Source organism: Papilio machaon, chromosome 1 (genome assembly GCF_912999745.1).
Source record: "Papilio machaon chromosome 1, ilPapMach1.1, whole genome shotgun sequence".
Classification (NCBI taxonomy): domain Eukaryota; kingdom Metazoa; phylum Arthropoda; class Insecta; order Lepidoptera; family Papilionidae; genus Papilio; species Papilio machaon.
In genome coordinates, this window is record NC_059986.1 from 3232142 (window position 1) to 3258265 (window position 26124).

General features: G+C 35.5%; 1 protein-coding gene across 1 annotated transcript in view; it reads left to right on the top strand.

Annotated features, from left to right (window-relative positions):
• Positions 1-26124, top strand: part of LOC106714191 (fibronectin type-III domain-containing protein 3a) — a 45013-nt gene that overhangs the window by 13517 nt on the left and 5372 nt on the right. The window contains exons 2-6 of the mRNA XM_045679383.1: positions 19033-19269; positions 22973-23157; positions 24967-25165; positions 25558-25766; positions 25939-26093. Coding sequence (XP_045535339.1) covers positions 19101-19269; positions 22973-23157; positions 24967-25165; positions 25558-25766; positions 25939-26093 — 917 coding nt within the window. The 5' untranslated portion in view covers positions 19033-19100. The remainder of the gene's footprint in view (positions 1-19032; positions 19270-22972; positions 23158-24966; positions 25166-25557; positions 25767-25938; positions 26094-26124) is intronic.

The following is a 26124-nucleotide window of genomic DNA, read 5'->3' on the forward strand; positions in this document are numbered from 1 at the left end:
ACCAAAGAAAACAAAGGTCATTCTTATTGTGATTCACGTATTGTTTGTAATTTCGCAGGTACGTTGCGGACGGATAACATGGTCGCGTTGGGAGCCATCTTGTCATATGGTAATGTACGCGGCGGTGTTTTAAAAAACTTTGTATTGTTCGCGATTCGGGCGCGCATCATGTGTTGCATAGTTTATCTCAATCTTGCAACTACTGTTAGCAATTCAATTTTAACTCAAATCAACGTCCACATGGTTACAAATAAGATTGCTTGGCGCGCGAGTCCAGTGATGGTTTTCTGATGTCGGAGTCTGATTGCTAGATTTAAATATTTAAAAAAAAAACTTTGTCGTCGATCACTTTACTGGCAACAACCAAGAAGGGAGTCCTCGTTAATGTAAATATGCTTCCTGTATTAATGTTTTATTTCATTTGATGTGGTTATGATGTAACAGTACTCAGCCACCCATCAATCCTAATCCAATTGCATTCATCCGCTCTGACCTTTATCTTGCTTATGTTACTCCATACCATGCAGTAAGAGTTGTAGTATATGTACATATTTTGTTTGGTATGATTTAGCAAAATAGATACTTTCTTACTGTATTTTGTTATAGATATATTTATAAAATTTTGCTATGCGGGCGAAACTTCTACATGCATTTCACTAATGATGTTTTAAAACATTTTCTCTAGAGCTTCCTTAACTTGAATTTAAAACCTCTTAGACCACGATGTAGTCTGATCCTTACAATATTCAAAATCATAGATTACGAGCTATCGCATTTAAAAGGAAGGTCTGAGGTCCCTTGCGAGTGTCATCTGTACCTAATGTTGTAAATACTTGACACTTTTATAAAAAAAAATGCATAAATCAGTAATACACGAAGAATTCAATCGTATTTCCAATATTATTACGTAACAATTGCATATAACGAAACCCTATACATAAAATTAAGAAATATAAACTTACCTCGCTGTTATGCCACACTGTTATTTAAGGCTTCCTCTCACTTTTGACAGGGTAATGAGGCATGGCACGTCACGTCACGACGCTAGCCTGCTACAGCTAGCTGGTTTTATCAACAAAATATTTATAGTTTGATTAATTAATTCATATCATAAAGCGATATTTTAACGTATTGTTATGGTCTGGTGAAAATTTATTGGAAAAAAAAACAATTTCAAACAAAATGCACTCAAAAGTAACGTAAAAAAACAATTTCAAACAAAATTCACTCAAAAGTAACATAAAAAAACAATTTCAAACAAAATGCATTCAAAAGTACCATAAAAAACAATCTCAAACAAAATACACTAAAAAGAAACAAAATAATGTCATGAAAACTTCTTTCTTTCTTTCTTCTCTCTTTCAAAAACCCTCTAAACTCTAAAGAAAGTTCTCTTCTTTCTTGTAACATGTCATATTGTATAATTATTGTTATTTCGCAGTCGGTGTCGGCCGAAGTAAATAGGTGACATTTTATATTTGAGATGTATGTATTAGACATACTTACGTTTATGTCCCTACTAGTCTTCTAGTTATTTAAAAAAAAAAACAAAAAATGGGACCCACCTGCAAGCACTTCCTTTCGATTAAAATAATTTTTATCAAAATCGGACCACCAGGGGCCGAGTTTCGCGGTAACACACATAAAAAAAAAAAAAATACAGTCGAATTGATAACCTCCTTCTTTTTGAAGTCGGCTAAAAAATAAATTCATACTTATTATTTTTAAAAATATTTTTTCAATTTGTAACGTCAAACTAGTACTGACGTTTAGTTACAGTTACAGGTTACAGATTATGACTTATGTTATACAAACAAATTGCGTTAACTTATTTTGAAATTCACATATGAGTGAGAGCTCGTACGCGTCACAGGATTTGAACGTGCGCGAGACCGTTAACATGCATTCCAGAACGATGGTTTCGAAATTCGAACGCAATATTTCCAGTTCATTCTGGTAATTGCCAGTTCTAAATGTAGTGCGTTACATTTGATTGTGTCGTGTGCGTACCAGTTGTGCTAATTGTAACATATCCAAGTTCATATATGTATATCTACCTATTTAGAATGCATCTACACATTATAATACACGTTTGCCATATTATATTATTATTGTTTTATACTAAACTTATGACTAGAACATGATTGACTACAATTACAAGGCGTATGTACACCATTCAACCAGCTCCAGTCAACCCCGACATCAGTCTACTAAAAGCTTATTGAAACATAAAAAGGAAGTTCCGTGAATCTATTAATATCGGTGTACTTGGCAAAGTCTGTACTTATAGTAAGCAAATTATGTTAATCGTCTGCTTATACTTACCTAAACCCATAGATTAAGGATAATTTGGATGCAAATTAGCGCTGAGCGTTAGACGACCGACGACGTTCGTATTACGCACACGTATTCGCACCTAATACGAGATTCGATTCACGAACACCAATAAATTAGTCAGATTCAGACCCGCATATTGTCGGGTCCATGAACTAAACAACGTCCCGCTTTTTGAAATAACGTAGGTATAGAAAAATGCTACAATTGGAACGGATAGTATCAAAGTTTTCTAAAAGTCACTACTTGTATTATAAATAAATCTTACTAATATTATAAACTAGCTTTTAGCCGCGACTCCGCGTGGAATAAAAAAAGATGCGCACAAGATAAAAATGTTCCTATGTCCGTCTCCTAGTTCTAAGCTACCTCCCCATCAATTTTCAGATAAATCAGTTCGACCGATCTTGAGTTATAAATAGTGTAACTAACACGACTTTCTTTTATATATATAAGATAGATGCGAATGTTTAGATGGATGGATGGATGTTTGTTTGAAGGTATCTCCGGAAGGGTTCAATGAACATAGTCTGGAAGAACACATAGGCTTATTAAGGTTTTTTTTAATCCTCGTGGAAGGAGTCGCGGGCGACAGCTAGTAGGTAAAAAATGCAATGTTACCTCAGCCTGCGTTGAGATCATAGGCTTCTAAATCTATTTGAAAACCTAAATAGAATTACTCACTATCTTGCTGCTCCTGATTCGTATGACATTAACTACATTTATATTTAAAAACACTTTCGTTTCTTAAGATATCAAAATATTATAATTTCAATATGTTTATCATATAGGTATGTAAACATTAATTACATTTATCGTGTTAATTACAGCAAAAAACAACTTAAAATGTGAGATAATTATGTTGTTTTTGACAGCCGTAAATGAATAATAGTCAGATGCACTTGTTTTGATGTATAATAGCTTTGTACTGCGGCTCGGTATATGGCCACGTGTTTAGATTGAATTCCGAAACATTATTCAAAGAGATGTTGACAGCGGTTGTCAGACGCCGTCTGCCGGATTTGTTCAATATGTTTCCTTTTATTGTGCACTCCCTTTCATTTCAGTTTCATTATAAGCTACTGTATTCATTTAATATTTTTCTAAACGATGAAAGAGCGTCGATCGACTTGAATGCTTGGAAAGATAAACTTTTTGGCTGTATTTGATTACAAATGTGCTTTTAGTGTTGATTATATCATTGACTACAGTAGTTTGATCGTTACGCCAGAAGTTGCAGCAGGGACGGTCGTTTGTTAAAATGAAGCGAATTTGATGAGCGTAACAGCTGAGAATCAGCTGAGCGGGCGCGGCGCGTTGTGACGGCCTCGATCACAGCCCAGTTTAAATACCAGCCGGCTGGCCCGGTGAGTTCATCGCTCAAACTGTCTGGCTCCGGGCCGCTGCTGTGACCGCACACGGCAGTCCTGGCTAACTAAACTGAAATGAACGCCTATCAAACAAGCATCTAAACGCGCTTAGTTAAATAAAATTCTTACCGGAGCATATTACCTTAACATAACACGCTTGATCTATCTATCCGAGATATATACAAATTTTTTGTAACGTCGGCGTTAAGATTACTATCTTAATCAATAAAGGTACACATTGCATCACGGAGATTGTGAGATGAGTGTAATCGTTTGTTTTGATAAGCCAAGGGTAAACATTGCGTGTCGATGCGTCGCGTCGCGTTGAGAAATATCAATAAGGCTAGTGATAAAATTGTTCATGTAATCAAAGATCGGCGTATGCGAAAATCTAGCAATTAAAAGGTTGAGAGTGAAGGCCGCAGCGACAGCGAGCGACGCGCTGCCGCTCACCTCGCTTAGCAGGCGGCGGCAGCGTGGCAGAGCGGCGGGTCACGCGCAACTTCCATTCCTTTCTAAAGTGCTTTCTACATGTTACACATTCGCGTTGCCTTTATCGGCGAGCTTCGTCTCACCTTCATTCCTTTCCAGGCGAAGCTTATCGAGTTACAATTCGCTCTGTTTACGAAGGATTTTGACGCGGATACTTTGGCTCTTTCTACCTACCGTGCAGTTCAATTACTCGGTGCTGCGTCCTGCATTCTCCACCGACATTCCGATTGGTGTGAGTCATTCGCCGCCCGCTCGTTAGCTAGGTAACTTGCGATGCGCTGACGGCACACTTCGCTACTGTCCGCGAACTGTTCGCTACTGTCCCAACATAAACATTGCCCATAACGAACGAACGCCAAAACTTCGAACGTATAATGTTCAATACTATTGTCTTTGGTCTATGTTTTCTTGACAATCCGTTGTGCAGTTACTGGAGCAATTCTGTCGAGTTCTTTAATTTGAGTAGAGAGCGATATAAATCACGAACCGAAGGCAGTTAGAAAGTACCAGTGATGTAACTCGGGACTCGCTCTTGTTCCGACAGAACCGATGTCTCGAGTCTCGATACGATGCGCTAACGACATCTATGTTCATCGAAACGCATGTTTAATATCGAAGACGGCATTATGTCAGAGATAAGTCTATGCTGCAATTATACCAGTAGTACGCAATTCTCGTGATGCTTCCCTTTCCATTTATAGCTATTAACCTGTTTCTTTTTGTTTAAAAATTCCAAATTATTTTCTTGACATCTGTTAGTCATACAATATCTCATTCATAAAAATAACTTGAATGTGATGAGCTAATTATTTAATTTAAAATTCCAGTATTTAATACTTTTACCTCAATTTTTGAACAGGGAATATGATAAACCACTGAAATGTTAAAACATTTCCATTTAAACAAGAAAATCTATGCGACTTTTCATACGTCAATGATTACTATTATGGCACTACTATTTTACAGGCGACTTTTTTACACGATTCATTCATATTGTGAAACCGCTTTAATACGATAATGAAAAAAGTACTCATAAAGCATAATTTACTTTATAAACATTGTCTTTTATCGAAATTCCATTGTAATAGATTATCTATAGCGTGATCCTGAGTTATTAAGATTTAACTTCGCGGTTTGATTTGTGTATGTTTTAAATTAATCAAAACTTGCACGCGAACTAATACAAATACTTTTTTATTCGTAACAAATGCTCTTTATCTATTGTTACGTGCATGAGATCTATAAATAGCAAAATACAAGCTACACAATGTGTGCTTTTTTATACTAAAACGGACAATACGCCTAGGACGTTGACCTGATGGCAAATGATACATAGTACTTCTATGTCACCTATAATTAAAAGAATTACGCTAGACAATTTAGTTTCTGCCTTGAAACAAACGATTGTACTCAACTCTCTTACATTCCAGTAATTTTACTGGCTATAATAATAGCGCACCGATGTTAACTTCTTTTTATAAGATAATAGTCTTTTTTTACAAGACCTCAAGTGAGATTATTTTATATCTGAGGTGAGGGTTATGTTTAGTAGCCACTGCAAAACCAGATAGCGAGACCTGTTTCTGTGTTTTGAGAGAAAGAATTATCTGACCACTTTATATTGCTCTACGTTTTATGTTAAATAAAATGTATGTAAATGTAAAATAAAATAAAATTCGTGTTAAATTAAATAATTCCTTCAGAATTGTAAAAAACATTTTATGTTTATTACTAATTTCAAATAAATTAATCAGTTCACAACGTTGGATAGGTACAATATAGAAAAGGAAATTAATAATGTTTTATTTACAAATTGGGCAATACGCGCTTGCCGTGGACTTGCGGAAGATAAAGTCCATACAACGAACAAAATATTAATTTCCAATTTGTTCGATGATTTATACATTGACGCACCAAAGTAAATATCTACCGTATATAGGCAAATTACTCACTTGATGTTGAAATAGTGTCATTGTGTTCATTTGCAGTAAAGTGGTGATAAGCAAATAAACATCACATTCGTCATATCAAACATTTAGTTTTCCCTTTAAATATTAAATAAGTTTTGCAATTTTAAATTTAATAAAACTTTAATTTATATAAATAAATAACTTTTTAGAAATCAATACCACTAAAAAAACATAATTGTTTTGACTAAAATATTTTCCAACAGAGATTCTATTCATGAAAGAAACACGATTTAAACTACGTATGTTTTTTAATTTATTTTATTGCAATTACAAAGTATTAAAATGTTATCGTATTTATCGGTATTATATTTGAGGAACACAGAAATAATTTTATCTTAAATAATCAAATATCAGTTTTCACGCGGGATTTGCCCAGCATTTGCCCAAGAGACAACTCACGCTCGTGGTATTTTGGTTCCGGGCGCTAGTCGATTGCGATGCGTCATGGATCAGGAGTTGGTGACTGACGCATCGATACACGACCCATCTTCAACATTCTTTTAAATAGAACGGTAATAATAATCGCGTAACGTAAATTTAATTCATTGGCATTAATAGTCTTATGTTTTTTTTATAAAGTTGGAATGTGGTTTGTTAATGGGATTGGAGACTTTTTGTCTATATTTTTTTAATTATTATAATAGTTCTATCAACAACAGATGCGTCTATCTACGTCTACGAAGATTTTTAGAAAGTAAAACCAATATTCATTGCTAAAATAATCAGACAATTTATATTATCTTTATTAAAAAGGTGAATACAAGGACAACGTGAGACGAGAATATCAATAAAGTTACGAAAAAGAAAACAAATGAAGAGTCCATTTAAAATAAAACTAAGATCGCTCGTCTATTTTTGCTCGTCTGTGTATTTCGGTGACCGCTAGATCAAAGCTAGTAAAGTTCAAGGATCATTTATTTTGTGTGATATTTACATACACGTCTGTAACCTTCGAAAGTCAAACATAAACTGGTTTTATTTTCTTTGAGAAGACGATCTTCTAGGTTTATTATAACACTTGTCAGGGTTAGAAACCTTTGAAAGTATTAGCAATAACAATACTGTGTTTACTGCGATAATATTTGTCCGTTGGTGTGTCTGTAGTTTTTTTTTTAATTTAATATATCGTCTGGAATTTATCCGGGATTTCCAGACTTGTTTTCGTAAAACTGAACTTCGACTATCATAACATTGTCAGTAATTAATCGTACAATAACAATGACCAGCTGTTCAGATTTAAATAATGAGAGACGACAATGAAACGATACGGCTGCATACTAAGTGATGCATCAACGGATGACATGTCTGATTTGTGTATTTATAGGCGATGGAGAGTGCGCGTAATTATCCGTTTTCATATCGACCGATGCGCAGAATGTGCTCAGATGTGTAGTGTACATAATGATTAGTGTTGTTATTGAGTTCGACGCTAATTTCATTGTGTACACGCAATATTTCTTCATAATATTGTTGTTTAAGAATTGAATAATGAATTCTGCAATTTTTGACAAATACCAAAAGGGAAATGTTTCCGTATAATTGGGAGAAAACGGGTATCTATCCGTATTGTTCAAACCGCATATCAGTTAGTTGATCAAAGAGTTCAAGTACAACCACAAGTCAGGTACTTTATCGGTTTGCGGCTGCAACCGCAGCGCGTGCGCAGGGACTTCGAGCTTTGCCCGCGTAGACGCTGTGACACTATCACAACAATATGGTTCACCGTCGTCATATCGCCAACCGCAAACACTTATGTATGAGTTACTTAGTGCCGTAGTATAGCTATTGTGATTTGTTTAATTTTGGCTATGACAGTTAACACACTTTGAACTCCTTAAAGCCGTTTTCGCACGTTTTTCATAGTAGGGGATAGTGCCCGCTGCCCACGCGGCAGAGGATCAATACTACTGAATGGATAATTCTTATAACACGTCATAAATTAAAAAGTCAGTGTTCATTGAGTAGTTAGTGAAGCGGTAGCGTGAATGAACTCCATTAAGGGCTGCTAATTGACCGTCCCGTGCACAATGAGGGGACGCCACACCGGTAGACGCTTTGTCAACCAAACGTGATCCGTGTGTATAAACCTGACTTGTTCACAATTCACATAATAAATTGACTTGACGAAGATTCCCTGGTTTAATTTACAGAAGATAAATATGGTTATTTTTGTAATAAAGTAATTAACGTTTAGTCTATAAGTGTAGTGCCGTAGCGTATTCCCATTTATTTCTTTCCTTCCTCGTACCTGCGATAAGACTATTATCAGATCGGGAAAACTTGATTTGCTAATATGTTCGTACGTTTCAACTAAAAATACTATCAATCTTTTGCATAAACAAGAAACATGGACAAGAGAAACTCTTATTTAGTGGTTTATGTCTTCGCGCTCGGTCAGTGCTCAAAAGAAACCTGTAGCGACTTTGTCCGGCAACAATGGTGTGAAGTGCGAGCGGCGGGGGCACGGTGCTTCGGTGGCGCAGCGGCGTAGGTGGCACTATCGCGGCGGAAGAGGCGCCGTATCCTGCACATGATAAGCGCTCAGCCTCATCTGCGCAGCCCGATATGCTCAAAACAATCCCACCGTGACGAACATCACTTATCGTCGATTTGAACATATTTCTATCCTATATCAAATGTATGACAATCATTCGTTGTTTCTCTGTGCGGATTTCAAAACTCCGTTGAACGTAACACTTTTAAGTAGGCGCAATGCTAATGACATTTTTTTGCACCGGCGACTGTGTGCGGTTGCGCGTGCGCATTCCGCGTTGCGCTTTGTTAATGTATGCGCATAGTTCGTGCTCCATTTACGTTATCACGGCGGTAAAATTAAAATTGTGCCCATTATTTGCGGTATGAAGTGCATTCAAATAGATTCGAGTAAAGTATGTATTTTGTTATGGTGGAACGGTGGTAAAAGATACATTAATTCGTAGACGGCATCTAGGTTAAATATTCATGCGTTTGTTTTGGTTGGAAACTTGATTTTTTTGCATTGTGTATTTCCTAATGGAGTTTCGACGCGGCTTTTGTTCTACGACATTTTAACAATACATTGTTTTCTTTGAATAATGCATCGAATATCGAAACAACATCCGTCTGGGCGAGTGGCGGCGATGGCGGAGAGCTCCGCGCGGCCGCGATTGGCGCGACCAATCCGCCACGTGTCGCGCGCACACGTACTAATGAGCACAGGCATCGTAAGGTTTCATCATATACCTACCGGAAATCGTTAGTCTAAGAGAAAATGAAGCATACACAATCCTACTGATAACTTCAATGTAGCTGCATCTTTAAACATAATAGCTTATACAGTCATTCAAACAACTGTCTAAAAGACAAGGAAAAGCATATTTTGCTGCTAATCATAGTGTGCATCATAGTGTGCGTGTGTAACATTTTAGTCATTGCTTATCAGCTTTTCAAATTAATATAGAACAGCATTGAATTTTCACTTACAGCGCTGTAATTAGAAATTATAATGGAACGTCCCGTTAATAACATCCATTAGTCTATGGCGCCCTCCGAACCAAAGCCAATGCAGCGGTTACGACCTAAATGGCCACTTCTGCAGTGAGATAAGATACATAGGAAGGGACTAAGCTATATGCATATATGTATCTATGTAAACAAATTTAAAATATGTAATTTCACTTGTAGAGCTTTAGATATGTACTCTACTTTATATATTCAGTAGATTATCCTATAATGTCTAAGTGAGTGTTAAATAGATAATTGTTTGAATGGGGGTATGGTGGGTGTGTTGTTATTAATTGTTATTCAGTGTGGCTGGCAGACGTGACCGTCGCGTCTTCGCCGTACAATCGTTGCGGAGGTCGTTGCTCGACCCCTCTATGATAGTCTCGTTTATTTCGATAATTTTACTCGTGTAATTTTTGTAACAGTCGGCCTATGTCTTGCGAAACGATATTCAAGAAAAATAGTTTATTCTTCAGGGCTGTTAGTGAGAATTTTTCAAACTATAATGGATTTTTATGTATAATGCTATTCCTATTTTTTACATTCGTACATCATATTAAAACCTCGATCTGAGTATGCCTATTGCAAAAGCTCAAAGTAAAAGTTTTCTAACAACCGTATTGCAATTCTTTCTTTCGCCAACTTTTAATGAATGTAATATATCTGGCTTCTTAGTATTTAATGTTTTCGAAGACTTATCGATCATCGAAAGTTATCAACTTTTTTCAATTAAAACCGTTAAGTTATCGTTCCTTTGAAATATTGCCGATTAATTTTTTTTATTGTTACTACGAAGATATACTTTAGATATCGTATTAGGGCTGTTGCATGGTAGGGCTGTGCGCATTAGCACGTTCAGTGGTATCTTATCAGTGGCCTAGTGACTGCAGCGCATGCCAGCCCGCCGTATACTTCACTCATTCACAGCCCGCGCACTATCAATACATTATCGAGACTATTATTAGGTGTTCCGTTATAAAATGATTCAGCAACGAACTACGCATTTCGTGATTGACACATTTACCGTAACATTTTTTTGTTTTAAATCAAATTGAGTAGGTAAACAAAAGAAAGTTTAGGGAAATAATGAATGGAACAAATAATCGTGGGTTTCTAATACCAATATCTCCGTTTAAAACATATTGTTATCTCTGTTTTGTTAAAGATAATGACATGGATGAGGATATGTTTTATAGATATTTTGGTCTCAGAAACCCACGGTTATTATTTTTTCTAATTTCATAATTAATGACTATCACAAGATATGATCAGAAATATTTGTGATGGCGATTGTTTTTTCCCTTTATTGTCACGCAAAGATCACTATCTGGAAATTGATTGTGTTTGTTCACATTTGATTCAGTTGATTCTCTAATATAGACACTTGTTTGGTCTACGAGTATATTTATCATTTCGAATATTATTTTCCTCAATCAGTCCCGCATGTTCGTAATTCGTCGAATAGAACGTTGATTAAACAAGTGATATTTGCTGGCAAATTTATGTTGCGTTCCAATTCCTAATTCGCGCATATATTACGTTCTTTTGAACGGTTATTTATAGAAGGAAGTCTCGTTAATACGACTAAATTAAACGGATCCATGGTCGAATTAGTGATGTCCACATTTTAACAAAATATGAAATATTTTAGATATAATATATAAAACCACTAAACTGCTTTCAGGAAAAAGAGGAAATGTTCTTTAATAATATAGAAACAGCAAATACTCGTACCGGTTATTAATATTTTCTAGCTAATTTTTCCATCGACCGAAAGAAACGGACGTATTGAAAAAAGCTATTAATAATAGTTAGCGACCTTGCTATTTACAGACGGGCTTCCTTTCGCAAATTATTACCCCGTTGACCTTCTCCAAGTATCCAGCCACTACCACGAGTAGCCGTCTAAAATAAACGACAAAGAAACTGAATGTAATATCGATTCTACCACTCGGAAGCAATTACTAAGTTATTTTTAAATGTCGTTCGTATAATTTATCCATTTAAGCTCTACGGGCTTTTAGAAGATGCGATATACAGAAGATAGAGGGCGGTAGCGGACTCGCTGGAATTGCCCGCTTCCACAATGAATAGAACTTACGAGAGGCTCGCATTGGCCCCGATCCAGGAATAAGGCCATCCACAGTTCAAGTGTACGCCATTTCCGGTGTAAATGTACGTACTTTATATAGTTTTACGCCCGGTTGGCGCCACAATTGAGTGTCTGCAGTTGTAAGACGTTTTTTTTTTCAAGTATTCTAATGAATGTCTGTTTATTTTTACCTTTAAATATGCTTATTGTTCTTTGAAATTTCATCTACGCGCAAGTGTTGCAGATTAAATTATTACTAGATAGTTTTGCTGAAAGAAAACATAATCCATCTTGTGTCGTATTTCTTGTAGGGGAATGAGATTTTTCAAAGAAGCGTGGGCATAACCTCCGCCCCTGGGCGCCCGTCGTGGGCGTGCGGAGCCTGCGCCGAGGGCTGCCCTAAATCGACGCTCAGACGGCGCTCAAACTGAGACAAAGACGCGTCTGCTGACGAAAGTATACGGCATTTTAATACTTACAATATAACTTTACTTATACACTCGTATTGAGTGTTAAAGTTCACCGTCGCGTCGCGCAGTGATTGAAAACGTATATTTGTGAATCGATTTTTATATTAGGAGCTAATTTAGGTCATCCACCGAGTCTCGTAATGATCGAAGCCTGAGCCTAATGAGTGAGTTGGTTATATTTTCCAGTTATCAGCGATTTATTTTCCATTACAGTTGACATTTTACGTTTCGGCGCCGACCGATGTAACATTTACTTATTTCTCGTTTCTACGATGACGTGTGTTCGGTATTCCGTATTCAATAATGTGGGGACATAGGTATGTTAATTATATTTAGTAGGTAAATAGGGGCAACAATGTGATAGTGCAGCGTATGGTTGAAGGACGTGACGGGATTTACTGTGAGATCGTTGCGAGTTGGTTGACGTGGCTCATTTCTGCAACATCACTACGTAGTCTAATATAACATCTGCTAGCTTATCTGTAACAATTAATTAATTCCAACATGCTTACGGAGTAAGCTACCTCGGTATTGCTATCCTATAGTTTAAAATAACGAAGAATGAGCCAATGTATAAATCTACTAAAATCCACGTACTATTGATTCCTCTAACGTCACATTAAATGCCGTAACAATTCAATTTTGTAGGATAACAGAGTGAAATTTTCAAATGTTGACTGTTTGAAAAATTCCTAAATGACAAATGACGGAGACATATATATTTTATACCGCCAAAATTATCCATTTAAAAAAATACTCTTGCATAGTTATATTATTCTAAGGTTAGGTTAAATTCAGAATTAGCTTTAATCTAGCAGTAGTTACTCGTGAATATAAACTTACTCAAGTTTGATCGAATCCGTCATTAAAGATATATTTTTAGTGAGATAAAAGCCTTAATTCCACAAAAGAATAACCAGATTAAATATATTATGTAGGCGTAGGTTTTTATGTGGGTGAGGGTGGCAAGATTGTACGAAAAATTACTGTTATCACTTCTAAGCTATTTCTGTAGGCGTGTCATACATATTTATCACATTTAAGTGTTGAGTTTACGGATTATATTTCATAATAATAATGACCAGTACAAATAAGTTAGGGAAATGCGAACTACCATGTCGTTTTTCAATGGTTTTTCTTAAAATAATTGTTTAATTACGTTGATCATTTTATCAACGCATTTGTATTGAAAATTCATTATCAAAAAATATTAATTTATTTCCACTCGTGACCGATATGTCATCGACACATTGAGAACTTCGTCAATTAATAATCTGACTAGGCAATTATATCTATTAGTTCATAAAGTGAACGAGTTGATTATAATTTCACGTGTCATTTCTCGCAGAAAAGAAGAAGAAGAAGTGAACCGTTAAAGTGAAATTGGCATATGCAATTTAATAATGGCGCGTGTAAGGACTTAGCTAACATCAATGTGCATAGACTTTAAGCTCTATGGCTTCAGCCCTGATTTACCCTTTAGTATCCGAGGTAACAAGGTATCGTACTAATATTTGCGACTTCATCTTAGTATCGTTATTGTCTATTATGTTAAAGTTAGTATGAGATTTTTGGTGCACTTTACGCCCGATAGGAGCACGGCACAATTTTTTTGTTGATGACTGTCCATGATTGATGATACGATGGCGTTTGTCACGTATATTTTTGCTAGGCCCGCTGCAGTGCGCGAATGTGATGGTTACGTGCGAACAAAGCAGTATAGATAGGCTCGGATGATTATGATTTGTGGGGCTTAACCACTATTTTTGGGGCCTCCGCGCATCAAGGTCGAATTAAACGAGAAAAAAACTAAATAAGATAAACAGGGTGTGATATGTAGCTTTCTAGCCTCGACAGTAACCTGTTCAGTTTTATATATGTTGATAAAAGATCCGTAAACTTCATGTAAGTTCTCCATACTTCACGGATACTTGATAAAAAATATAAAATTACCTTATGGAACCAAATTAAATTAATCAAACAATTGCAATACGTTTCTAAGAAAGCTATCGCCTTACTATAAACTATTTGTTTTCACATTTCATGAATCATGCAAAAACATTATATAGCTACTGCCTCGTACTTCTGATCCAAATATAAACCTGTTGGAAGATGTATGGATTTTCTGCAACGTATTTAAAATTAAACAAACAGACGTAAAAATAAAAAAAAATGTTTGGCCTTCAAGCAGCTATTGTTAGCATCTGGATTGTGCAGACGTGACCTACAGATGTATATTTTTTATTGTTTATACAGACTACGTATAATTTTGGGTACTACTATATTTGAATGTAAAGATAAAACAAATAGAAAATATTTAATTTCCAGTTATACAAGTATAATGAAGATAACTATCGTTTCATAATATCTTTTTAAATATTGAGAAATTTAAAAATCTAAATCATAAGAAAAGCTTCTTTAATAAACTTTTTCCAAGAAGAATTTTAATTAGGATCAAACATTTGTATGGTTATAGATTTTGATAAAATCGTGAAAATATATTGTAGTTATAACTACTTATTGACTTTTTCTATATCTTTGATTATTTTATTAAAAAATACGTACAGACGATATGACGTAATTTACAGCCCTTAAAGACTAGTTAGTGTTAATAAAATCTGTATGCGTTGGAATGGCGACAGGGCGACAGGGTGACGATGTGGCGAGTAGCAACAGGGCGCTGGGCCGATTCTCGTTATCGCCCACATTAGCTATGCAAATGAATTCCGCGAACGTCTCGAGAGCAACGCACAGATAACGTCCTTTATCCTAACAACTAGCACGTTTCGACATTTGGAAATACCGGTAATTTGTAATATTATATATTTATTTAATAATCCTTTTTTATTTACTAACTGCCACAAATAGCGTTGTTAAGGGAATTGTAAAATAAAATTATTAAAAACCAGAAGGAACTACATAGTAACAGCGGTAAAGTTGCGTCAATGGCTTGGGGAAAGAAGGGTAAAAAAATATGAAACCCCTGAGACGTAAAATACCCAAAACATAAAGGATTTTTGCAAAGTATAAAAGTTTGAATTCTAAATCAATAACCTATTGTCAAGAGAAAACGTGAAATGAAATCCAAAAACGTGTTTTCGCAACGATTCTTTAAATATCTAAAAACGTTCGCTAACTTTACCTTTTTCCTTTCAATAAGTTTTTAATTGTTCTGATGGCTTTTGTTTTGCACGTGCGTCAGAGTCTAGATTACTGCCTACTCTTCATATAGCTCACCGATAGGGAAAATATAAAATATGTTCTCAGAATTGTTTACTGTTAATGTATCTTGATAGTTCTCAGAACAAAAAAAACAAGCTAATATATCAAACAGAATGCAACAGTCCGATGTGTTAATTATTATTCTACGAGTATTAATCCACAATTTTCATATTGTTATTAATCTGATAAAGAAGATGATCATTTTTATTAAAAAAAATCCAGTATGCAAGCCAGTATCCACACCAAACTCAGTTCTGTTCCGTAGAAAGGTTTAAGCTTTTCCATCTAAAACGTTATCTATCATTAATGAACACCCATCAGACCGCTATTTGAGAAGACCATAAGTCCATTAAACTTTCAAAGACGACATAGTCATAGATGAACAATTAAATAGAATAAAGTTTTAGTAGAAAACAGTCTACCAAACATTTTGTCGGTTTTCTTACAAAACATATATTTTTTGTAAGGTTATTGTACTTAAAACAGTTGCAATCAAAAACTCATAGCATACACACATTTGTATGTTTTGTACGTGCTACGCGTATGACTAACACTCGTGGAATTTTTTATACACGATATCTGGTAAGTTTTGACTCGAAATACGAAACCAATAATAGAATGCACAAACAATATCAACGACTCCCTACGTTGTAAAGTATTGTGTTTTATAATAGAAAATTGAGAAATATATCAGATATTTTGTTTAAATATTAAAAAAAAACTAAAGATGCTAATAATAAGAAAAATAATAGAATAAAACCTGGCAATAAATTCGAAAAAAGGTTTATATTTTTTAACCTCAAAAAATATTAGCTAAGTAAAGTGCATCGTTTATTGTAACATATATACTTATATAGTAATTACGATCTTAAACTTCTATTATGACAATTATATTGATATAACACACGTAAAAAGACGTCTGATACGAAGTAGTTTACGAGGATTTTCTCTTCCTACACTAAATATACCAAGTGTATGACCATTCATCGCACTGGATAGCATTCAATTGAATAAACGCGGAGTTGGCGTGGCGGCGGCGTTGTTATGTAAATAGAGCCGATGAGACGTCCACAAGGGTCGCAGACATTCACACCACATACTATACCGTAAGGTAAAAACACCAGTAATGGATACTTGTATGAGATGCTCTATGGAAGTTTACACCAAGAGGAATTCTGTCACAGAAACGTTAATATTATAATATCCTTATAATGTCAATTACTGTGGTTCGATCCCTTGTTATCAAAACGTCGCACCCAGTGCGCACTTATCAATACATCGATAGATAGCGTGACATACATCTCGCATCGGATCAATTACTACACAAATACATTGAGGCCGAATGATTGGTGCTTACGTCACAACCGCTTATTGCAAATTTATTGTTTAGTCTATATTCAATAGTGAGGAGTGAATATGCATTGTGATAAAAAGTTTATGACGATTTCTATAATTGGTATACTTCGAATCATTTTGACTCTGAATCAGTTATGAATAACATCACGATCAGTTTTGAAAAAATAGTCTGTAGTAATAAACCACAATTGGAAATTTTTCATTTTTTACTACTATTTGAATAAATCATAAACAAGAATTTAAATTACTTCTCTTTCTTAAGTTTGTATGCGAAAGTAAAATTGTCAAAGTATAGGTTAATAAGTCTAAGTTATCTCTATAAACGCCGGATATGAATCAGTTCCGGAGAGGGAAGGAGAGTCGCTTGGTCGGAAACATATGCGGATAACAATGGCAAGTTGTATCTTATTTTAGGAAAGTTAACTAATTAATCACTCATTCATTAGTGTCATAGTAAATTTTAGTAAGTAACGTTCTTTAGTTCAAACAACTTTACAACGCATCCATTCTAAGCTGAGAGAATGTAGGCATGACTCCATTGTCAATTTGCTAAAACCAGTTAAGCTTTTATCAAATCATATTGAGATAATTCTAGCCTGATCAAATATGTCTGGGAACGCTGGCATCAAGTTACAGAACACGGCCCTAGTAAAGTTTACGGGCATTCAATTAGTGAGCCGGCGCCATCTTGGAATCGGCACGGCGTCGGACTTTATTCGTTGTAGAGTCTAGCTAATAAAATCAACACGTACATCGTATAGGCATATCTTTTTAAGACTGTATTAAATAAAACTCGATGCCTATGATTCATGCCTTTATCAAAGCACCAGGGTTATATGTGTAATATATTTTAAGAGTATGTTTTAAAAAAGTACATTTGCGAAACCTACAATATATGTACTCGATGCAAAACATTTTATTCTATTAATTTCGTATTGACGATTAGACGCTGTATAATTTCTTCGTGCGAGCAATTTCCTTACTTAATAGTTACGAAAGCGTCTACCGAAGTAATTGCTTGTTACCTCCGATATCAAGCTATAGTAATAACAAGCAGTCGAGTAACCAATCGCATTGGCTGTACGGTATTACCATAGCTTTTTTACTACATTGCAATGGATTACTAGACTTGTCGCAGCACAAATAATATCAGGGCTCCACGATTTCAACGACCTCACCTTTCATCATCAGCTTTTAAGTGAAGTCTAAAAGATTGTTAAATCAGAAATACTAGTCGTTGCCCACAATTGTGTATATATAAATGTCTATAATAAGGGACCCTACTCTTGTATATATTTAGATTTTAACATATCGACTCTTACAACATATACTATGGATAATATATTTCTACACGCTCATAAATTAAATATTAGCACATTTAATATAGTTTTCGTGGTAGTAAGTAAATGTATTATTTTAGTTGCAGTTTCGCCACTTCTAAACACGCACGCTGATCCAACGTTAACCCATAACAGTTTATTAATAAATCAACAATTTATTCAGTACATATTAACACAAACGTTAAAATAACTGGTTGGTTATACTTACATATGACATTAGTATATTAATTTTACGTAAACAAAACAACAAAAAGCAGAGCTTATGCTATTTATTGGGGAAAATTCGCTCTGGTTAATATAGTAATATATTTGGTAGGCATATTGATATAGACGTATAAACGACAGTGGTAGTCCTAACTCGGAGTTACAGTAAGTGACACAGATTGCTCACAAAGGGCGCAGGGTTCGAACGGCGCCGGCGAAGCAGCACATTTAAAAGGCAAATACGGTCACGATGCGCTTGCGCAGCCCCTCCTCCGATATCTTCTTGATAGACGCTTGTGTAACCGCCGCTCCGGCTCTCGATTTAAAACATACGAGATTTGTTACTGTGTTATCTGGTGGTGTGTACCAGAATTAAACCTATGTTTAACGCTACTGCTTTAGTTGATTTTTATTTTTACTCAAATTAATTTAATTTTGATTTGTTTCACGATGTACGAGAACATTGAAAATCGATGTGTGCTGTACAAAGTCGTCATTTTCATATAACGCGAAAAAAAAACACAAATTCCCGACTGCAACTGTGACCCCTGTTTTGTTCTTGAGTTGGTTTCAAGTAGATAAATTGACTTAGACCTAGGCTTGGTTATACATATTATACTGCCTTGCCTACAGTTCGGTATAGATTAATGATTTGGCGATTGCTCGAGCTTGTTCTAAAAATATGCCTTTGTATTTCAGACTGAGGGTTGTGGTGGGCGCTCGTGGGCGGCACGGATGGTGCGCGCGCGGGCGATGCTGTAGCCGCCATGGTGGGCGTGGGCGTGGCGGAGGGAGGCGGGGGAGGAGCGGGCGGCGGGCCGCCGGAGGGCTACTACGGTGACTACTACCCTCCCGAGTACTACGTGCCGCCGGAGATGTGCCCGCACCCGCAGCATCCGCAGCACGCGCATATGTGCGCCGTGCACACTGAATATGGTAAATATCCTGTTCTGTCCCTAATTCCTATGATAATCATCATGATCATTTTACTCGAAATGAGTAGCCTAATTCAATGACTACCACCACATGGAGTGAAAAAAGAATGGTTTGCGACTTCTTTATTATTGTTAAATATCCGAAAAGTGCTATCATGACCCTTTTGGATCATTTTCCGTGCGTCATAAAGGTAACAAAGACACTGATAGCTCACTGTATCCTGTATGATCCTCGGTCCAAGCTAAATTAAATCAGGTTAAATTAAGAGAGCAAAGATGCTTTGATCTACGCTGGCGATGTATCTTTATTTCATAACTTTCTCTTATAAACTTTGATATTCATTCTGTCGTAATCGAGGCGGGTTTTTCGCGTGAGTGATGTTTGCTGCGAAACACGCAATATTGTACGAGGAAGATTCACCACATTTTCTTTTAAAGGTGCCAATGTTTCTTCCACAGATAAAAAAAACACAGATCATATTGATGTTAATTAACCTCTACATAGGATTTACGATATTTATCTGACAAAATGTAAATACCGAAATTACATACAAGAATATAATTAAATGTAAAATTAATAAGTAAACGTAAAATAAGGTGCACTAATTGTATTATTTATTTATAAAAATGTAAATTTTAAACGCTTTGCTGGCATTATCTTGTTGCTTGCATTCCTCTCGAAACCTTTATTAGTTGTTTAAAAATGCTACGCATATAAAGGATCGTTTAACAACTTTTAAAGTCGAGATTATGATAATTTATATCGAGCATGAAAATGTAAAGTACACGCTACTGTTTGTGTTGCATTAATGGTAATTACTTACGATAAACATAGTAAAAAAAAATAACAAGAATTATAAATTAAAGCTTATTAGTATGGCATTTAACTAGCTATGACTAGTACTAGTGTATTCTGGAATACTGTTGGCATGTTCTAGGTACATAATGAGAGATCTTTCTAAGCTACATCTAAACATATTTAATATTGAATTCGTTTAATTTGTTAGTTGATGTTTTGAAAGAAGAGAGATTGCGTTTACCTCTATAACACTCCTAGGTATAATCCCTGACACTTTAAAATCGGTAGTAGTTTAAGTTATAGGTTACAATGAAACGGATTTACACATATTAAACAATAAACATAATTTTAAACCCTTAAAAAATCTCGTAAGAGACAAAGTTTACAATGGATAAGATCGAGGTCGGGTAGATGGATTGGAATGTGCTTGAGTGATGAGCTATGTCTTTTGAGCGACTGCAGTAAGTTGCGGGTTGAGCAACGCGCCTGGTATGCAGACGCAACCTTGGACCTCTTTGTTTCGCCCAAGTAAAAGGGTTATTATTACAATTACGTTTCACAACTCACGAGATGGCCACAAGGCGATACATGTTGATACATTTGCAGTTCTTATTACGATAGCTTTAAATATCAATCACAAAAATATGTGTCTTGTCGTAATCATTGGTCACAAAATAGTATATTTTTACTTTAGTTGATCAGTCACTAATCCTCTTTGGATTGTATCTTCTTCTTGGCTTACCGATGTAGCACATCTTTTGTTCAGTTGCGAAAGTTTATTTGTCTTTTTCTTTCCGTTCCCACTTTCCTGTCATAAATTTAAACCGAATCGAATGTTAAACGCGATTTGATAAGATAATTAAATGAAAATAGCGGAGATTCGATTTAAATCGCCTAATTTATGACGGTTGTTATCTTGTTTCTTCCAACCGCTGTAAATCTTATCTATATATATAAAAGAAAGTCGTGTTAGTTACACTATTTATAACTCAAGAACGGCTGAATCGATTAGACTGAAAATTGGTGGGCAGGTAGCTTAGAACCAGGAAACGGACATAGGATCATGTTTACCCCGTTTTCTTTTTTTTTCATTCCGCGCGGACGGAGTCGCGGGTAAAAGCTAGTTGTAAATAAAATATAATAAAAGGTACTTAATTCTTGTAAAAGTAGCAGGAAACATTGGATTGTTGTGAAGTTTAATGGTTTACGACTGATTTTCCTGCGAAATGTCGCAACAAGTTCATTCATAACGTCAGAGCTATAGCGCGGAACGGCCGCCGGCCGAGCCAACCAGCCACCCGTGACGTCAACGGGCCAGTCAATCACTCCCGTCCCTTTACTTCCACATTAATGTTAATTAGATGTCTTAAATGCATTTGATATTACAAATCTGATAAAACAATATTAATGCATTACAATACTTAGTAATAAACAGTTTGAGATAAAAAAACACAAAACAATTATATTCAAAATATTTACCAGGCATTTATCACTTTTTTCAACTTTAAAATAATCAGATAGATTATAATTTATAATAGAATAAACCCATTATATCTCCTATTGTATACTGTGAATTAAGTTTTTTCTCGACTATATTTTTTTGTTGCTGTTTTAACAAATTACTTCTCTCTGTAAACGCTAATTGAATAATGCTAAGAGAAAAAAAGACTTTGTTGCAATTATAATTAATACTTACTTAAATTATGCTAATCTAATTAGGAGCGTCGGTGGCTCAGGGGTTAAGCACTTGACTAACAATCTGCCGGTCCAGGGTTTGAATCGATCGATATTGTTAAAATAAAATATTTATATTCTGGCAAGTATTTACTGTGCAAATAGAGGTAATTCAAATTGTTCTAAGTAACGACTCTTACTAGGATGTAGTTACATACTCTTTGGTACCTATTCTCTATACTGTAACATAAATGTCATAACATCATGAGTAAAACTAATATTGTTTATAATAACAATAAAGTTTTTGAAACATAAATCCCTTAATATCAAATATTTTTTATTTTATATATTTTATATTTAATACAAATTTTTATTAATTTAATTTGCGCCATGTTGTAGTTGAAGCCTTATTCTATCTCATTTTTTTGCACCCGGACCAAACCTGGATACACAAGGGAAGATATCATATGTATGATAATTTCTTATGGAATCTGTAACAACATAAAACTCTGTAATTAGTTATAATAATAGTAGATGTAAAAACCATAGAGTTGATTGATAGATTCCTATAATCTTTCGTTGAAGGTAAAACTATATCGACGCTGGAAAGCGTAAACGCTGTTACCCCGAAAGTATGAACTTTACAGCAGAGCCAAAAAATCATAACTCGTGACAACTCGTACAAGCATGCGGTATTTAGCAATGTGTGTAGTTTGTGCTTACCTATAATAAAATCATTATCGTTTGATAATGGTTGAAATTATTAACGTGTGAAAAACATATTCGTGATTTCAAGGGTTACAGCGTTTATGCTTTCCAGCGTCGATATATGAAAGATATACGCGGCCTACGCACTTGCTAAACGCGTCCACAGCATGGTGATGGTAGATGGCAACTGTATACGTGTGTAACATCATCATCAGCTTACTATACGTCCCCACCGAGGGCTCGAAGCCTCCACAAATTAGGGGTGACTAGGCCATAGTCAACCACGCTGGTCCAGTGCGGGTTGGTTGACTTCACACATATAATTGAATTTATTCTCAGATATGTGCATCACGATGTTTTCCTTGACCTCAAGAACGTCGGATAAATGCACATTGGTAGATGGCGGGATTCGAATCCAGGACCTGCAGATTGCAAGTCAAGTGCTTAACCCCTGAGCCACTGACGCTCTGTGTAATAAGCTTTATCCTAAAACAAAATTAAAATAGTATGTTGTTTTTGTCAGGCGGCATGCCGGTGGTGACGTCGGCGACTATGATGCCGGCTATGATGCCGCCGGTGCTAGACGAGGGGCTGCGGCACTATCTTTTGCATCCGCACGCGCAGCACGCGCACCATCCGCACCACCAGCCGCCTCACCACCAGCCACCTCACCACCAGCCGCCTCACCATCAGCCACCACATCATTATGTAAGTTATTTGTAATGAATGAATTAGCACTTGATTACGCTTTTATAAGACAAACTATTGCATGATCGAAGTTATATTTTACGTAAAATCAATTTTTATTAGCAAGACTATGATACATGCTAATATCTTTAAAAGTAATATTATGAGCAAGTTTTGGCCATTGTTGTACCTATGACACTACTTTGTTAAAATGTAATGTAAAATGTAAAAATAATTATTACAACGTGGCAGTTTTGTGTACTTAAGTTAAAAAAATAACTGAAAATATAAAGACTACTATGCCTACAACAAAAAGAGTGGAATAACCACTTGTTTGTGACTATTGCTATACAACATACCGTATTATTTGTTTTATTTGTATTGTATACTATTATATTTTTCAGACATTGGGTATATATGATCAGATTATTTCCTATTAATTAATTGAAAAAACAGTTTTTTTTCCATTGTATTGAGTTAAGTTATAAATTAAGCATGTATAAAGATACATGCTTAATTTTTATTTTTACGTTTTAAATAATAACTTTCATAGTTTATCATGATAACTTATTAAGAATTAAGAAGAAAAGAAAATGATATTTATAGGTTTTTTTTACGTTTTTTTTTTCGGTTGAGGCACATCTGGACATATAACTGTACTAAAATGGAGAAGCCTGTCTTCTCTTAAAAATCCACATTATATCGGACGGAAAAGTGGCACTGGAAAAAATATAATATACTTATATATTAAAGAAAAAATCTTGCGAGTAAATTTTTTAATAATATAAACAGAATTGGAACCCTTGTACTACAATTGCTATGTATGTACCACATTATACTCTGCTGACTTGCTATTGTAGTATTATTTAAATATTCGTGCACGATACGATACTCAGGCTTATAATATTGGCTATTGATATACTGTTACGATCTATAACATAAACATAATAATGCTTGTTTTTAATATCAATGCATAGTCGCATTACATGCACGACGTGGCATTAGTACGGTCGCGCCATTGACTTTATTGTTTTACCTTTAACATGGATAGAGGGCGTGCATGGTATTGTTTGTTTATCAAAACATTTTAAACATTGGAGGTTAGGTGTATTTGTTATGAATTAAAATTAATTTTGCTATTGTATTTTGAAACTGCGCGTCAACTGAATACCATATTTGAAAAGTCTAATATGAAATGTAACAACAAAGGAGATAATTTTCGCCGAGTTTGTGTAATCAAGTGTATTGGAACGACTGTGCAAACAATTTCCTTTGGTTTATCGATTGTTTCGCTTGTAAACAATATTTTTACTCGGAATAATCCACCTGATTGAATCGATATAAAATGAAGGCGAGCGCCACGCCACGTATTTTGCTAACTCGTATTGTGCGACGGTCGGATCGCGGCGTAGTTAAATCGGTTATTTGATAGTCGGTGAGTATGTTATCGGCGGCGAATGAGTTGTTGTTACGTGGCTGCGTTGCGTCGACGTTCGCTCCGTCGCTTTGCTTGTTGTCAGATACGGTGCAGTAAACACTCGACATTATGATCCATTCTGATCCATCTGACAATAAATCATCCAATAATGCATCTGAAAAGGTCAGTCATAATACAACATTTTTTTTATTTACTTTATTATGACTAGGTTTTTTAATAACATATGGTTGCAACCCAGATTAAATTGATGTCCACGGATATTAAATTTTTTAGTCAAAAACTTTTAAATTTGATGACATTGGTACCAATATTCATATTTATGTTGATGTATTTTGTTAATATTTGAGACGTCATGTGCGCACAATCTTCATAAGATTAATGTTTTGTTGTAGGGTCCCACGAATGGTGCGGGAGGTCCTCAGCACTTCTACGGTGCGGGCTACCCGACGCACTTCCATCATGTGCCGGCGCATCACATGCAGCACTCGCCACCACCGCCCGTATACCAGAAGGACGAGCGCACACAGCGACAGTATTCTAAACTCAAGCAGAAGCTGGAGCGGAAACAGACAAATAGGAATAATGGTGTCGGTGAGTAATATTAATTTAAATTTAACAATATCTGTGTAGTACTTTATATTATATTATTTAGAATAATTTAGTTGTATATTTAATCAGTTTGCAAATAAATACCATAACCATAAAAATGACATGAAAATTATTGTAGTGTTTAAATTGTTTAACCTTTTCTGGTTTCAATGTTCAATCTTGAATACTGTTTGTTAATTATGATTAATTTATATGAATAAAAAAATAGGTCATATTTCTTTTGTAATATACCTACATTCAGATTAGCTTAAAAAATTTTAGTTTCTTACGCTTTACAAAGTATTTTTTCAATTTACTTACATTTTTTTAGTGTACTTGGTTTATTTTATCTTATAAGTAAGATAATAAATTTAGTAATACACGTATTTTGTCAGAAATCAACTCGGGAGCCAGTACACCATCGCTGTCACCGCGTAAGGAGCTGAACGGCCGTGGTGGAGGCAGTGGTGGCGGCAGCGGGGGCGCCTCTTCCGGTGCCTGGTCTGAGGGCGAGGGTTCCTCGGCCGGCGCCTCTGTACAGGGAGACGATGACAACGATACGCAAGCATTTCTTGACCTCTTGTCCGCTACACGGACCCCACAGGTAATTTCGCATCGATTTAAAGTGCTGATACAAAACGTTATTATATTTTAAAGATCATTTGTGCATTTCATGTAGAAAGTCTACCATATTATTTTAAAACATTTGTAATGTAAAAATTTCGTTGTTGATTTGGTTTATTCTAATTTTAAATAAGTTTTTCTTTTCATTTAAGGTTAGCGACATAACGCCTACGAGTGCTTTAGTGCAATGGAACTCGCCGTTACCTGAAGGGGTCACCTTGCCTAACGTGGAATTGACCTACGAACTTCTTCTGGGCGACAGAGGTCGATACAAAGCCATCTACAGTGGACCATCATTGTCATGCCGGTTTGTGTTGCTTTTTATGTATATATTGTTT